Raw genomic sequence first — 13,257 nt, 5'->3', positions numbered from 1 at the left:
CGGGGCGGTGCCTGTGGCTCAGAGGAGTAGGGCGCTGGCCCCATATGCCAGAGATGGCGGGTTCAAACCCAGCCCTGGCCAAAAACTGCAAAGAGAAAAAAAGATCTGTAGGTCACAACCTTTCATGTTGTTTCAGGACTGTTAGGTCCATAAACACCTGCATCTAGGTTACTGCATGTCCTAAAACAAGACCAACTGCAGACCCCAGACTGTCCCAGACCTGTTTAATCAGATTGTCGATGAATTTCAGGAATCAGTATGTGTAATACTCATACTTGAGAATCATTATTGTAACCTCTTTGTTCTTTTTTTTTTTAGAGACAGAGTCTCACTTTGTCACCCTTGGTAGAGTTGTTGTTTAGCTGGCCTGGGCTGGGTTTAAACCCACCAGCCTTGGTGCATGTGGCCGGCACTGTAACCACTGAGCAGCGGGCGCCACCTTAATTTTAGTTTGTTTAGCCAGCCTTGTAATTTAGGGATAAATTCTGCTTTGGTATTGTATATAAACCCTTTTATGTTACTAGGTTCATATTGCCAGTATTTTCTGATGATGTTTATATCAGTATTAATAAAATATTAGTCTATGGTTTTCTTGTGGTATGTGTCTGATTTTGTGTCATGGTTAAGACTGTCCTTGTAGAGTGAGTTGGGAAGTGTTCATACCTCTTCAGGTTTTTTGGAAGAGTTTGTGAAGAGTTGGTGTTCTCTAAATATTAGGCAGAATTTACCCATCAAGTCATCTGGGCTTTTCTTTGTGAGAACCTATTTTGTTTTTTGAGACAGAGTCTTATTCTCTTGCCCAGGCGAGAGTACCATGGCGTCAACCTACCTCACAGCAACCTCAAACTCCTGGGTTCAAGTGATCCTCCTATCTCAACCTCCTGAGTAGTAGCTGAGACTATAGGTACCCACCACCACCCAGCCATTTTTCCTATTTCTTGCTTTCCTTTTTTTTTTTTTTCTTTTCAATTTTCACCAGGGCTGGGTTTGACCAGGGCTGTGGTATATGGGGCCGGCGCCCTACTCCTTGAGCCACAGGTGCCGCCCTATTTTTTCTATTTCTAGTAGATACGGGGTCTCGCTCTTGCTCAGGCTGGTCTCAAACTTGTGAGCTCAAGCAATCCTCTTCAGCCTCCCAGAGTGGTAGGATTACAGGCATGAGCCACTGTACTTGGCCCATGTGGGAACCTGTTTGATTATTACTTCACTCTTCTTGTTTATAGATCTATTCAGAATTTTAAACTCAGTTTCTTTCCAAGAATTTGTTCATGTCATCTGAGTTATCTAATCTGTTAACATATGAATGTTCAAAGTATTTCCTTAAAATCTTATTCATTTTTCTAAAGCCAGTACTAATGTCCCCTTTCTTTCTTGATCTTAGTATTTGAGTCATCTGTCTTTTTTTAGTCTAGCTAAAAGCTTATAATTTTGATCTTTACAAAGAACCAACTTTTGACTTTGTTGATTTTCTCTATTTTCTTTCTTTTTTTTTTTTAATTTTATTTATTTATTTTTTTAGAGACAGAGCCTCACTTTATCACCCTCAGTAGAGTGCCGTGGCATCACAGCTCACAGCACCCTCCAGCTCTTGGGCTTAAGTGATTCTCCTGCCTTAGCCTACTGAGTAGCTGGGACTATAGGCACCTGCCAGAACGCCTGGCTGTTTTTTTGCTGCAGTTTGGCGTGGGCTGGGTTTGAACCTGCCACCATTGGTATATGGGGTTCAGTACCCTACCCACTGCACCACAGGTGCAACCTGATTTTCTCTATTTTCTATTACGTATTTCTGCTCTAAAACTTAATCTTCTTCCTCCTCTTGCTTTAGATTTCATTTGCCCTTTTTATCCCAGCATGTTAAAAGGTAGAAGTTTAGTTTGTTGATTTGAGATCTTTCTTCTTTTTTAATAAAGGCATAGCTATAAATTTCCTTCTTAGCACTACGTTAGCTGTATCCTGTAATTTTGGTATGCTGTATATTCATTTTCATTTATCTTAAGTTATTTCCTGATTTCCTTTGTGATTTCTTCTTTGAACAGTTGGTTATTTGGGATTGTATTGTTCCATTTCTACATATTTGTAAGTTCACCAAATTTCCTTGTTATTATTTCCGGTATTTCTCCATTTTGGTTGGAGAACATACTACACATGATCTTAGTCACTTTCAAGGTGTTGTGGGTTGTCTTACAGCTTGACAGGTATATCCTAGGAATGTTCCATGTGAACTTGAGTATGTATTCCAGGGCTGCTGGGTGAAGTGTTCTGTAGGTGTCTGGTACGTCCAGTTGGTTAATGTTTCTTTGCTAATATTCTGTGGACTTGTTCTATCTATTATTTTTTTTTTTTTTGAGATAGAGTCTCATTATGTCACACTCAGTAGAGTGCTGTGGTGTCACGGCTCACAGCAACCTCCAACTCTTAGGTTTAGCGATTCTCTTGCCTCAGCCTCCCAAGTAGCTGGGACCACAGGCACCCAGCACAATGCCTGGCTTTTTTTTTTTTTTTTTGAAGTTGGCTTTGTTGTTCAGCAGGCCCAGGCCCGGCTTGAACCTGCCAGCTGCAGTGTATGTGGCTGGCGCCCAACTCACTGAACTGCAGGCACCGAGCCTGTTCTATCTATTATTAAAAGCAGTGAATTGAATCCTCCATCTATTATTTTTGAATTGTCTCTAACTGTCTTCATTTCTGTCAGTTTTGCTTGATGTATTTTAGGGTTCTGTTGTTATGTTCGTATATATTTATAAATAAGTCTTTCTGATGAATGGATCCTTTTATGATTACAAAATGTTCTTTTTATCTCTAGTAACTTTTTTGTTTTAAAATCTATTTTTTCTAGTATTTGTATAGCCACTCTCACTTTCTTATGCTGCTTGTTTGCATGATGTATCATTTCTCATCCTACTTTCAGTCTAGTTATCTCTTTGACACTAAGGTGTGTCCTCTATGGAGGCATGTGATTATGTATTTAGTCTGACAAATTCTGCCTTTTGATTGGGTTATTTACTCCATTCATTCATGTTGTTATTGGCAGGAACATTCTACTTTTGTTTTGTATGCATTCACATCTTTTTGTTTCTCCCTCACTGCTTTTTTTTTTTTTACATTAAGTGAATATTTTCTAGTGTCACCTTTTGTTCCCTTTAATGATAATTTTACTTTTTTACATAGCTTATTTTCCTACTGATCTTAGAAGCCCAGTGATACGTTGTTACTTTATATGATTTTTGTCTTTTAAAGAAGTGAGAAAGGAAGAAAGAACAAGTACACATGTATGGTTTATCCTATTCACCTTATTTACCATTTCTAGTTCTCTTCATTTGTTTTTGTGGACTTGAGTTACCAGCTTAGCCCCCACCTGCCTCTTTTGTGTTATCATGAAATATTCTACCATTTCTTCATGATATATGCCAACAATGCAGTTATAGATATCATGTTTTAAACCATTGCTTTCAAAATCAGCTAAGAGAAAAAAGGAAAAGAAACTGCAGTTACACTGTTTTGTAATCACATAATCACCTTGGCCTGTGCGCTTTCACTCAGGCTGGGATTACCATCTGGGGTCAGTTGCTTATGGCCTGAAGAGCTTCCCTTGGTGTTTCTTGCAAGTCAGGCCTGCTGGCAGCAAATTGTTTCAGCTTTTGTTTATTTGGGAATGTTTTTATTTTGGCTTCATTTTTGAAAGAGTTTTTGCTTGATAGTTTATCCTTTGAGTACTCTAAATCTGCCCTCCCCTGGCTCTCTGTCCTCTCTTCTTTCTAATCATGAATCAGCAGCCCTGTCAGTCCTCCTTGGCTTCCTTTGTGTGTGACCAATCATTTTCTCCTGATGCTCTCAAATAGTCTTCAGCTTTCACCATGTCTGACGATGTGTCTGAATGTTGATCTCTTTGCTTTTATCTTCCTTGGAGGTTTTTGAACTTTTTTGGTATTAAGATTAATGTTTTATCAATTTGGGAGAGTTTTTAGCTATTTTCTATTTAGATATTTTTTCTGTGCCTTTTTCTCCTCTCCTTGGATACTTCCCAAGTATCTGGGACTACAGGCACATGCTACATTGCCTAAATAATTTTTCTTCTTCTTCTTTTTTTTTTTTTTTTAATAGAAACAGAGTCTTGTTCTTACTCAGGCTGGTCTTGAATTCCTGAACTCAAGCCATCCTCCCACCTTGGCCTCTCAGTACTAAGACGACAGGCCTGAGTCACCATTCCAGCCTCCTTTATTTTAGAAGCAAGATTTCGTTTAGCTTTTCAAACATTCCCAGTAGTTGCTTTGAAGCCTTTACCAGGTTGGACATTTGATTACTCTGAAGAGAAGTCTCTGTTGCCTGCTTTCCTTTCTATGTACGATTATACTTCATGGTTTGTTTTGATATATCGTGATTTTTTGTTGAAAATTGGACATTTTAGAGAACATTTTATAGCAGTTCTAGGTGCTGGTCTTGTTCTCTACTTTGAGCTTGTTTTTCCGCTTTATTGTTGGTTTACTATTGGTGGGCTGTTTCAATGGCGTCTACCTGCTTGCAGTAAAGTCTCCTGCCTCCCTGAGTGGGGCCTGTTGTGTTTCCTCCAAGAGCCCAGTCTGGAGCAGAAAGAGTCATCCTGAGAGTGGCAGTGGTCTTAGCAGGACTGTCTATGACTCTGGTCTCTGGAGCTCCCTACCTCCCTTGGTATCGCTCACTGGAGTTATTCACCTCTGTTAATTGCCGGTTGATTGCTCTATTGTTTTTGACACTGCCCTGGACATAAATTGTTCCATAGTCTGATCTAATTCAGAATATGAATTAGTCTGTATTAGTCGTTCAACTATGAATTAGTCATTTTGGAGGAGTGGCCTTTAAGGGCAAAGGGTCCCTCTGAGCTGTCTCTTTCCCTAGCTCTCTCTGATAAACTTGTACATGGTCTGTTGTTTAGCTTGCTGCTTTCATGGAGCTCCCATCCCAGCCTCTTATTTGCTTACACCGCAATCTTTTTTTTTGAGACAACGTCTCACTTTGTTGCCCTCCATAGAGTGCCATGGGGTCACAGTTCATAGCAACCTCAAACTCTTGGGCTCAGGTGATCCTCATGCCTCAGCCTCCCAAGTAGCTAGGACTACAGGCGCCCTCCACATGGCCCAGCTAATTAAAATCTTCATTGTTTTTGAAAGAGCCCTTATGCTTGAACTTCCCCATGATCTGTTTCAAATAAAAATTCATCTTCTTGGGGGAAAGCTTCAGAATTTTCTCTTCTTTGCCTCCCTAACCACTGGGGAAAGCCTCTGCTCCCTCTGCTGTGGAGCTGGGGGTAAAGACAGGGGTCTGTTTCTCTTGCATTGGCACCCTAGCTTTGTGAGCTGGGTACTGAGGGACGGTGGGAGCCTCTGGTGTCCTCTGCTGGCCTCTACTGGTGTGGCACCTCTATTAGGGGGACACAACCAGGGGCCCAGATTTCCTGCTCTGCTGAGCTGGCTTAGAACTTCCACCCTGTGAGTAGAGACAGTTCTTACTGAGCTAATGTGGATTTTCTTGAATATATATTTCATCATCTCTTGTATGTCCTCAGGACACAACTTCCAGAGATTTTTCATGTTTTCTGTTTGATTCATTTTCTTGCTGTGTCACTGGACTAGAGGGCAGTGGCACGATCAGAGCTCATTGCAGCTTTAAATTCTGGGTTCAGTTGATTGTCCTGCCTTGGTCTCCTGAGTAGCTGGGACTACAGCTGTGTACACCATGCTTAGCCCTTCCTCCTTCCCTCCCTTCCTCTTTCTCAGGCTGGTCTTGAACTCATGGCATCAAGCTATCCTCCTATCTCAGCCTCCTAAAGTCCTAAGATTATAGTTCTAGGAGATTGTTCCACCTACCTCAGCCTAATTTTTAAAAGTTTTTTTTTTATAATTTCTTTTCTGCCTTCCACATGAACTATTAAATTACCAATTTATCTTTCTATTCATGAAGTTTCAATTTTTGAAAATAAAAACTGTTGACAATAGGAAAAACTTAAGATCTTAAGGGAAAAAAATTTAGGGTCTTTAGATCTTAAAATGTACCCACAAACATCCTTAAATACTTGCATACCTGCTAAAATAGAATCTTGAAGGTCTATAAGATTACATAAAGAGAATAGCTGTGTCATTTTATACACCTTGTGTAGCAGTAAGTACTCTAATTCATTTCTAATTACTATTCCCTTGCTCCCTAGAAGAACTTTGTGAGCTCTCTCTTCTTGTATTAAGTAAGTCTATTGTGCTCTCTGAAGATGAGATGAACCCTGGGACAGTGTTTGTCTGTATTTGGTTCAGTGTCTCTTTCTTCAAATTTATGATTTGAGGCCTGGCATGGTGGCTCATACTTATAATTCTAGCACTCTTGGGAGGCCAAGACAGGCAGATCTCCTGAGCTCATGAGTTCGATACCAGCCTGAGCTAGAGCAAGACCCCATCTCTAAAAATAGCCAGGTGTTGTGGTAGACGCCTGTAGTTCCAGATACTTGGGAAGCTGAGGCAAGAGAATCAGTTAAGCCCAAGAGCTGTGACGCCACGGTACACTACCAAGGGTGACAAGGTGCGATTCCATCTTAAATAAATAAATAAATTTATAATTTGTGTTGTTACTTCCAGCTTCCCTCTTACAGTCTCAGAAGCCATAAGATGGCTTTTAGATGTTTGAATATGAAAAAGCTTTAGACAGCTTTTACTGATTCTCCATGGTTCAGGAGATGGGGGATTTCTCACCTCCTCTTCCTTTGGCCCACGCTCAGCCTTCAGCCCCTTGACATCTCCACCTCCCTTCCTGCCTAATGACAGATGTAAGGGTGTGGTTCTAAGGCACTGTGTGTACTTTGTCTAAACTTTCTATGTTTTTCTAAAGCTGTGTTGCTGTGGAGGCTGCTGATCACCTTTCACTTAACCTTCTGATTCTATGCCCTGTTCTCAGTTTTCACTTTTTCAAATTATACTCAACAGGTGTGACTTAAAGTTCATATATCTTAGAAGTGTACAAAAGGAACCCTGAACACAAGACTTTGGTGTGAAGGTGATTCACATCTGACAATTATTTTTAAAGGAAATATGGTATTGCATTTTCTGATTTTAAGAGTAATAAATGCTTTTTGTTAAAAAAAAAAAAAAAAGAAAGAAAAAACATAGAAGACAAAAATCTCCCTGTAATCCCTCCATCCCAGCCCTGGACATGGACACTGTCAAGGTCATGTAACATGTTATGAACCTTCTGTTGTAGCTCCTGCAGGAGCCTGTGGTGGTGTGCTGGCGCCTCCTACAGGGACAGCGGCAAGTTCTAGGGCTGTCCTCTTCACTGTAGGGTCCCCTCCACACAGTGCCACGGCCCCCACTTGTACCCACATGGTCCTTCGGACAAGAACAACCTCAGGTGAGGAACATGGGCCATATACCAGTCTTTGGCTGGAATTTGGAGTGTAGTGTTCTGGTAAAGAGCCACTGCGGTAACTCAGACAGGTCCCTCCACTAAGTGAAAGTGCTGTATTAAAATGTTACAGATACACATTGTATATAATATATATCAGGATAAAATATGTATGTGCTGCTCTGTGAAAAATTAGCTCACACATGGTACTTCTCAGGTTTCATATCCAAAGGCTTACTTTAGTACAGGCAGTTCCCAGGTTACAAACCAGATAGGTTATGTAGGTTTATTCTCAAGTTGAATTTGTATGTAAGTTGAAACAGGTCCATTTTCCTATAGCCTGTAATAGCCCCTGTTCATTAAGTGAGTTGTACATAAATCTGATGTTTGTAACTCAAGAACTGCCTATAGATCCAGTAAACTACTTGAAAATGATAAGTTGTTTATATTTTTTAGAAAGTTAAGATTCGTTTATTTTACTTTTGTACTTTGAAACCCAGTGTTTGCATTTACACAGGCTAATAGATTTATTTTATCATTTACGCTCCATAAATACATTATTAACAAAAATTTAAAAAGTATTTAGAATGGACTTGAAATCAGTCAGATGACATTGTCTTACACAGTGCGTCTGGTGTCCTTGAAGTTCTCCTGCGCTAAAGTTACCGTTGAAGGGGGTGGCACCTATGGCTCAGTGAGTAAGGCGCCGGCCCCATATACCGAGGGTTGTGGATTCAAACCCAGCCCCGGCCAAACAGCAACAAAAAATAGCTGTGCATTGTGGCAGGTGCCTGTAGTCCCAGCTACTTGGGAGGCTGAGGCAAGAGAATCACCTAAGCCCAAGAGCTGGAGGTTGCTGTGAGCTGTGATGCCATGGCACTCTACTGAGGGCGACAAAGTGAGACTCAGTCTCTAAAAAAAAAAAAAGTTACCATTGAAGGTAGCAGCAAGTTAATAAGCATAGGATAACAAAGATAAGGAAAGCGTAATCTTCCTAAAACTATAACTTTTTATACTCAAAGCTTGCTTTTCTTTGTGAGATAAAAATAATACACTAAATTTAAAAAAAATTAAAAAACAAAACAAAACCATAAGCTGGCTCAGAGCCCACAGCTCAGCAGTTAGGGCTCCAGCCACATACACTGAGGCTGGCAAGTTTGAACCTGGTCCAGGCCAGCTAAACAACTGCAACAAAAAAATAGCTGGGCATTGTGTCGAGCACCTATAGTTCCAGCTACTTCAGAGGCTGAGGCAAGAGAATAACTTAAGCCCAACAGTTTGAGGTTGCTATGAGCTGTGACAGCACAGCACTCTACTTAGGGCGACATAGTGAGACTCTGTCTCAAAACAATAAAAATAAACAAACAAAACAGGAAGTCATAATGCTGGATCAGTCATCCACGTGGAGAAGGACGTCTGCCGAGCAGACGGGGTTTCATGTTTGTACATCACCCGCTGCCTCCCCCCATGGAGCCAGGTCTGTGGAGACAGTAGAGCTAAAATCTTATTTTTAAGATAATTAATAATCTTAATAAGAAAATGCCATTTTAAGGAAGTAGTAGTTTATATCTAACTACACCAAGGTTTTTAAAGTATGATGCCCAACACTGCTGAGGTTTTTAATAGGATCTGTGTGCTTACTCACGGCTGTGTTGGAAAGTACTATGTGGTAATTCTTAGGAAGAACTGTAAAAAATGTTTAATACTTGGTCTGTGGTAATTCTATTCCTGTATAATGCCACTTTGGAGTATTCATGACAAAGAAATCACTGGAAAGAAAAACTGTTTGCATTTTGTTACTGTGTTGTTTGTAATGTGAATAAAAAGCAGCAGCAGTGTCAGTGACTCCAGAGAGACACTGTGTGTGTGAATCCAGTGAGCCATAGAATGTTACAATCGTGAGGCCTGGCCCTGGTGATTGGCTCACGCCTTTAGCCCCAGCACTCTGGGAGGCTAAGGTGGGTGGATTGCCTGAGCAAGAGCGAGACCTTGGCTCCACTAAACATAGAAAAATGAGCTGAGTGTTGTGGTGGGTGCTTGTCGTCCCAGCTACTTGAGAGGCAGACGCAAGAGGATTTCTCAAGCCTGAGAGTTTGAAGTTCCTATCAGCTATGACACCAGGGCACTCCACCCAGGGCAACAAGAGTGAGATTGTCTCCAAAAACAAACAAAAAAAATTGTGAGGGCCATGGAGCAAAAAGGAATAATGGATATGATATAAATTTGTTTAAAACAGAATATAAAAATGTAGCTGTGATGATGTCTGACATAAAATATACATATAGATAATAAATAGAAATGAACATGGAAAAATAAAAATTAATTATGTCCTTAAATGCAGGTAAAGGATCGGTGACTTTATTTTACGTGTTACTGTAGTAAGTTTTATTCAGCACGTGAGAGCAGGAGTGGGTGAGAGAGCCCTAACTCGGCACTGCCTCATTTCCTGTGCTTCCTTGCAGTGGGGTCCAGCAGCTCTGGAGGCTCTCTGTGCTCTGCGAGTGGCCGTGTGTGTGTGGGTTCCCCACCTGGGCTGGGCGTGAGCTCTTCCCCTCCCGGAGCAGAGGCAGCTCCCAGCCTGAGATTCGTGCCTTACGGTGCTTCACCCCCCAGCCTAGAGGGGCTCATCACCTTTGAAGCCCCTGAACTGCCGGAGGAGACACTGATGGAGGTAGAGTGGAGACTGTAATGTTGATGTGATATGAGAATGTTCCTGTGATGGCAGAAGAACAGATACACAGTTATGTTCTTCTCTTTAACTCCTTTTTCTTTTCTATGTGAAAACACTGCTGCTATATATTCATAATAATGTTGACAATGACACGCAACAAACTGTGGTTCGTAGGAAGTGGCACGTGGATAGGTTGTGGGATATTTAAACATAATCTTTGTTCTAAAAATGTAACTTCTGGCCAGGCAGGGTGGCTCACACCTGTAATCCTAGCACTCGGGGAGGCCGAGGTGAGTGGATTGCCTGGGCTCACAGGTTTGATACCAGCTCAAGACACAGCAAGACCTTGTCTCTAAAAATAGCTGGGCATTGTGGTGGGCTCCGGTAGTCCCAGTCACCGGGAAGGTGAGGCAAGAGAATCGCTTGAGCCTGAGTTTGAGGTTGCCATGAGCTATGACATTAAGGCACTCTACCAAAGGTGACAAAGTGAAACTCTTGTCTCAAAAAAAAAAGTGTGATTTAGTGCACAGAGAATATCATTATCTTATTTGTATCTCCTATATATTGATCGAATTGTTCATGTTTTTTCCTGGTATAAAAGAACAGTAACCTCTTATATTTGGACCTTCCCTGATATGTACACACAAATGTGCACACCTGCCATTGTTTAATTTGTGTTTGTTTTCTTTTTTTTTTTTTTTTTTTTTTGAGACAGAGCCTCAAGCTGTCCCCCTGGGTAGAGGGCTATGGCATTACAGCTCACAGCAACCTCCAACTCCTGGGCTCAAGCGAGTCTCCTGCCTCCGCCTCCCAAGTAGCTGGGACCACAGGCGCCCGCCACAACGCCCGGCTATTTTTTGGTTGCAGCCGTCATTGTTGTTTTGGCGGGTCTGGGCTGGGGATTCAAACCCGCCACCTTAGGTGTACGTGGCTGGCGCCTTAGCCGGTTGAGCTATAGGCGCCGAGCCATTGTGTTTGTTTTCTTACCAGCTTTCTGAAATTTAAAAATCTCTTTTGGTCATTCTGATATTTATAAGTATAGAAAAGCATTAGCCATGGCCATGGTTTATATACAGAAATGAGTATGTCCCTGTTCTTAATCTGAGATTCTCTAAAACAAGTTGGCTTTGCTGCAGCGTGAACACACAGACACCCTGCGCCATCTGAACGCAATGCTCATGTTCACCGACTGCGTGCTGGACCTGACCGCCGTCCGGGGAGGAGACCCTGAGCTGTACACGTCGGCAGTGTCTCTGTACCAGATTCAAGAGAGTGTGGTTGTAGACCAGATCAGTCAGCTGAGCAAAGACTGGGGGTAGGTTCCCCCCTTGTGTTCGTTTCCGGATTCTTCATCCTTTCTCTAAACTGTCTGAGGTGTAGGAATCGTCATCCACTGATTGATGATCATGTCTCATGAGTTATTTCATTGTATTAGATTTCACTGTCTGAGCTGAGACTTTGAGGTTATGCAATCTTAGTATTACCTTTTCTCTGTAAATTACACCATTGAAGATATTTGATGATAAAGAGATTGTATTGATTTTTACCCATGTGTATCTTTTGTTTTCAAAATACACCCACGTTTCTCCATTCTTTGAGTTTTGTGCGTTAAGAAATCAAGGAGGATGTGGTCCCTGTAGAAAGGCTATTTTAATGGTGACCTGAGGTGTGAAGCACCAGCTCTTACTGGTTCACAAGGTAACACTGTGCTCCTGTCTTCTGTGGCAGGAGGGTGGAGCAGCTGGTGTTATACATGAAGGCAGCACAGCTGCTGGCGGCTTCTCTGCATCTTGCCAAAGCTCAGATCAAGTCTGGGAAACTGAGCCCATCCACAGCTGTGAAACAAGGTATGAAAGGAGAAGACAGTGAGTGATTGCAGAGTCCTGAGTTGTGCTTTCCCTCTCACACCAAGAGAAACAGGTTTTGATAAGGAATCACTGGGTTGTTCAATATGCTTTTTTTTTTTTTTTAAAGAGAGGTCTAACTCTGTGACCCCGGACTGCAGGGCAGTGACAGTATTATAGCTCACTGCAGCCTCACACTCTTGGGCTCAAGTGACCCTCCTGCCTCAGCCTCCCAAGTAGCCAGGCACCTACTACCGTAGCTGGCTAATTCTTCCATATATGTATATTTATTTTATATATGTATATATACATATATATTTATTTATTTATTTATTTATTTTAGAGACAGTGTCTCACTGTGTTCCCACGCTGATCTCAAACTCCTGGCTTCAAGGGACCCTCATACCTCAGCCTCCCAAGTAGTTGGGTTTATAGGTGTGAGCCACCATGCCTGGCCTCAGTATTCTTAATAGGGAGAAAATGCTGGCTTTTTAGTTTTTCATCATTTAACTGATTCACAGAGAAGTCAGAAGTGCTTAATTCTTTTTTTTTTAGAAGTGCTTTATTCTTAATCTTTTTATATACTAAAAGAGAGAATGTATGAAAGAATCCTATTTCTAGTCCTTTTTTTAAATGATCATTTAGTTAACCTTCCTTGTATCAGCAGGAAAGGTTCATATCACAGTGTCTTTATTTCTGGAGGAAAACCAAGTTTAGTTCCCATCTCAACTTCTTTCCAGTTGTCAGAACTCTGAATGAACGGTACAAATTCTGCATCGCCATGTGCAAGAAACTTACAGAGAAGCTGACCCGCTTCTTCTCTGACAAACAGAGGTTTATTGATGAAATCAACAGCGTGACAGCAGAGAAGCTCATCTATAACTGTGCTGTAGAAATGGTAACCCTTTTGATGGTTTAGTATTGTAAAGTACTACTTACCTTTTTTTTTTTTTTTTTTTGAGACACAGTCTCGCTCAGTCACTCTGGGGTAGAGTGCTGTGGTGTCACAGCTCACAGCAACCTCAAATCTTGGGCTCAAGTGATTCTGTTGCCTCAGCCTTCCAAGTAGCAGGGATTACTGGCCCTACAATGCCCGGCTATTTTTTAGAGACAGGGTCTTTCTCTTGCTCAGGCTGGTCTCAAACTCCTGAGCTCAAGCAGTCGTCCCGCCTCAGCCTCCCAGAGTGCTGGGATTACACGTGTGAGCCACTGTGCCCGGCCCAGTACTACTTACTTATCTTTAAGAGCCCCTTTTGAATTGAATAGTGGTTGTCACTATCTATGTTATCTGCTGCTTAAGAAATTCTAATTAGGGCTTGGCACCTGTGGCTCAAGTGGCTAAGGCACCAGCCACATATATCTAAGGTGGCGGGTTCAAATCTAACC

At 41.7% G+C, this 13,257-nt stretch overlaps 1 protein-coding gene across 2 annotated transcripts in view; it reads left to right on the top strand.

Annotated features, from left to right (window-relative positions):
• Window positions 1-13,257, top strand: part of ULK2 (unc-51 like autophagy activating kinase 2) — a 104,104-nt gene that overhangs the window by 84,359 nt on the left and 6,488 nt on the right. Inside the window, exons 21-25 of one of the 2 annotated variants that reach the window (XM_003791063.3) lie at window positions 7,213-7,362; window positions 9,819-10,027; window positions 11,164-11,342; window positions 11,756-11,874; window positions 12,612-12,769. In XM_003791063.3, the coding sequence (XP_003791111.3) occupies window positions 7,213-7,362; window positions 9,819-10,027; window positions 11,164-11,342; window positions 11,756-11,874; window positions 12,612-12,769 (815 nt within the window). The remainder of the gene's footprint in view (window positions 1-7,212; window positions 7,363-9,818; window positions 10,028-11,163; window positions 11,343-11,755; window positions 11,875-12,611; window positions 12,770-13,257) is intronic. The other variant, XM_023514015.1, reaches the window with a different exon arrangement.

Source organism: Otolemur garnettii, unplaced genomic scaffold, assembly GCF_000181295.1.
Source record: "Otolemur garnettii isolate 467f Iridium unplaced genomic scaffold, OtoGar3 scaffold00046, whole genome shotgun sequence".
Lineage (NCBI taxonomy): Eukaryota > Metazoa > Chordata > Mammalia > Primates > Galagidae > Otolemur > Otolemur garnettii.
The sequence above is the reverse complement of the archived record's forward strand: the minus strand, read 5'-3'. Positions and strand labels throughout refer to the sequence as shown.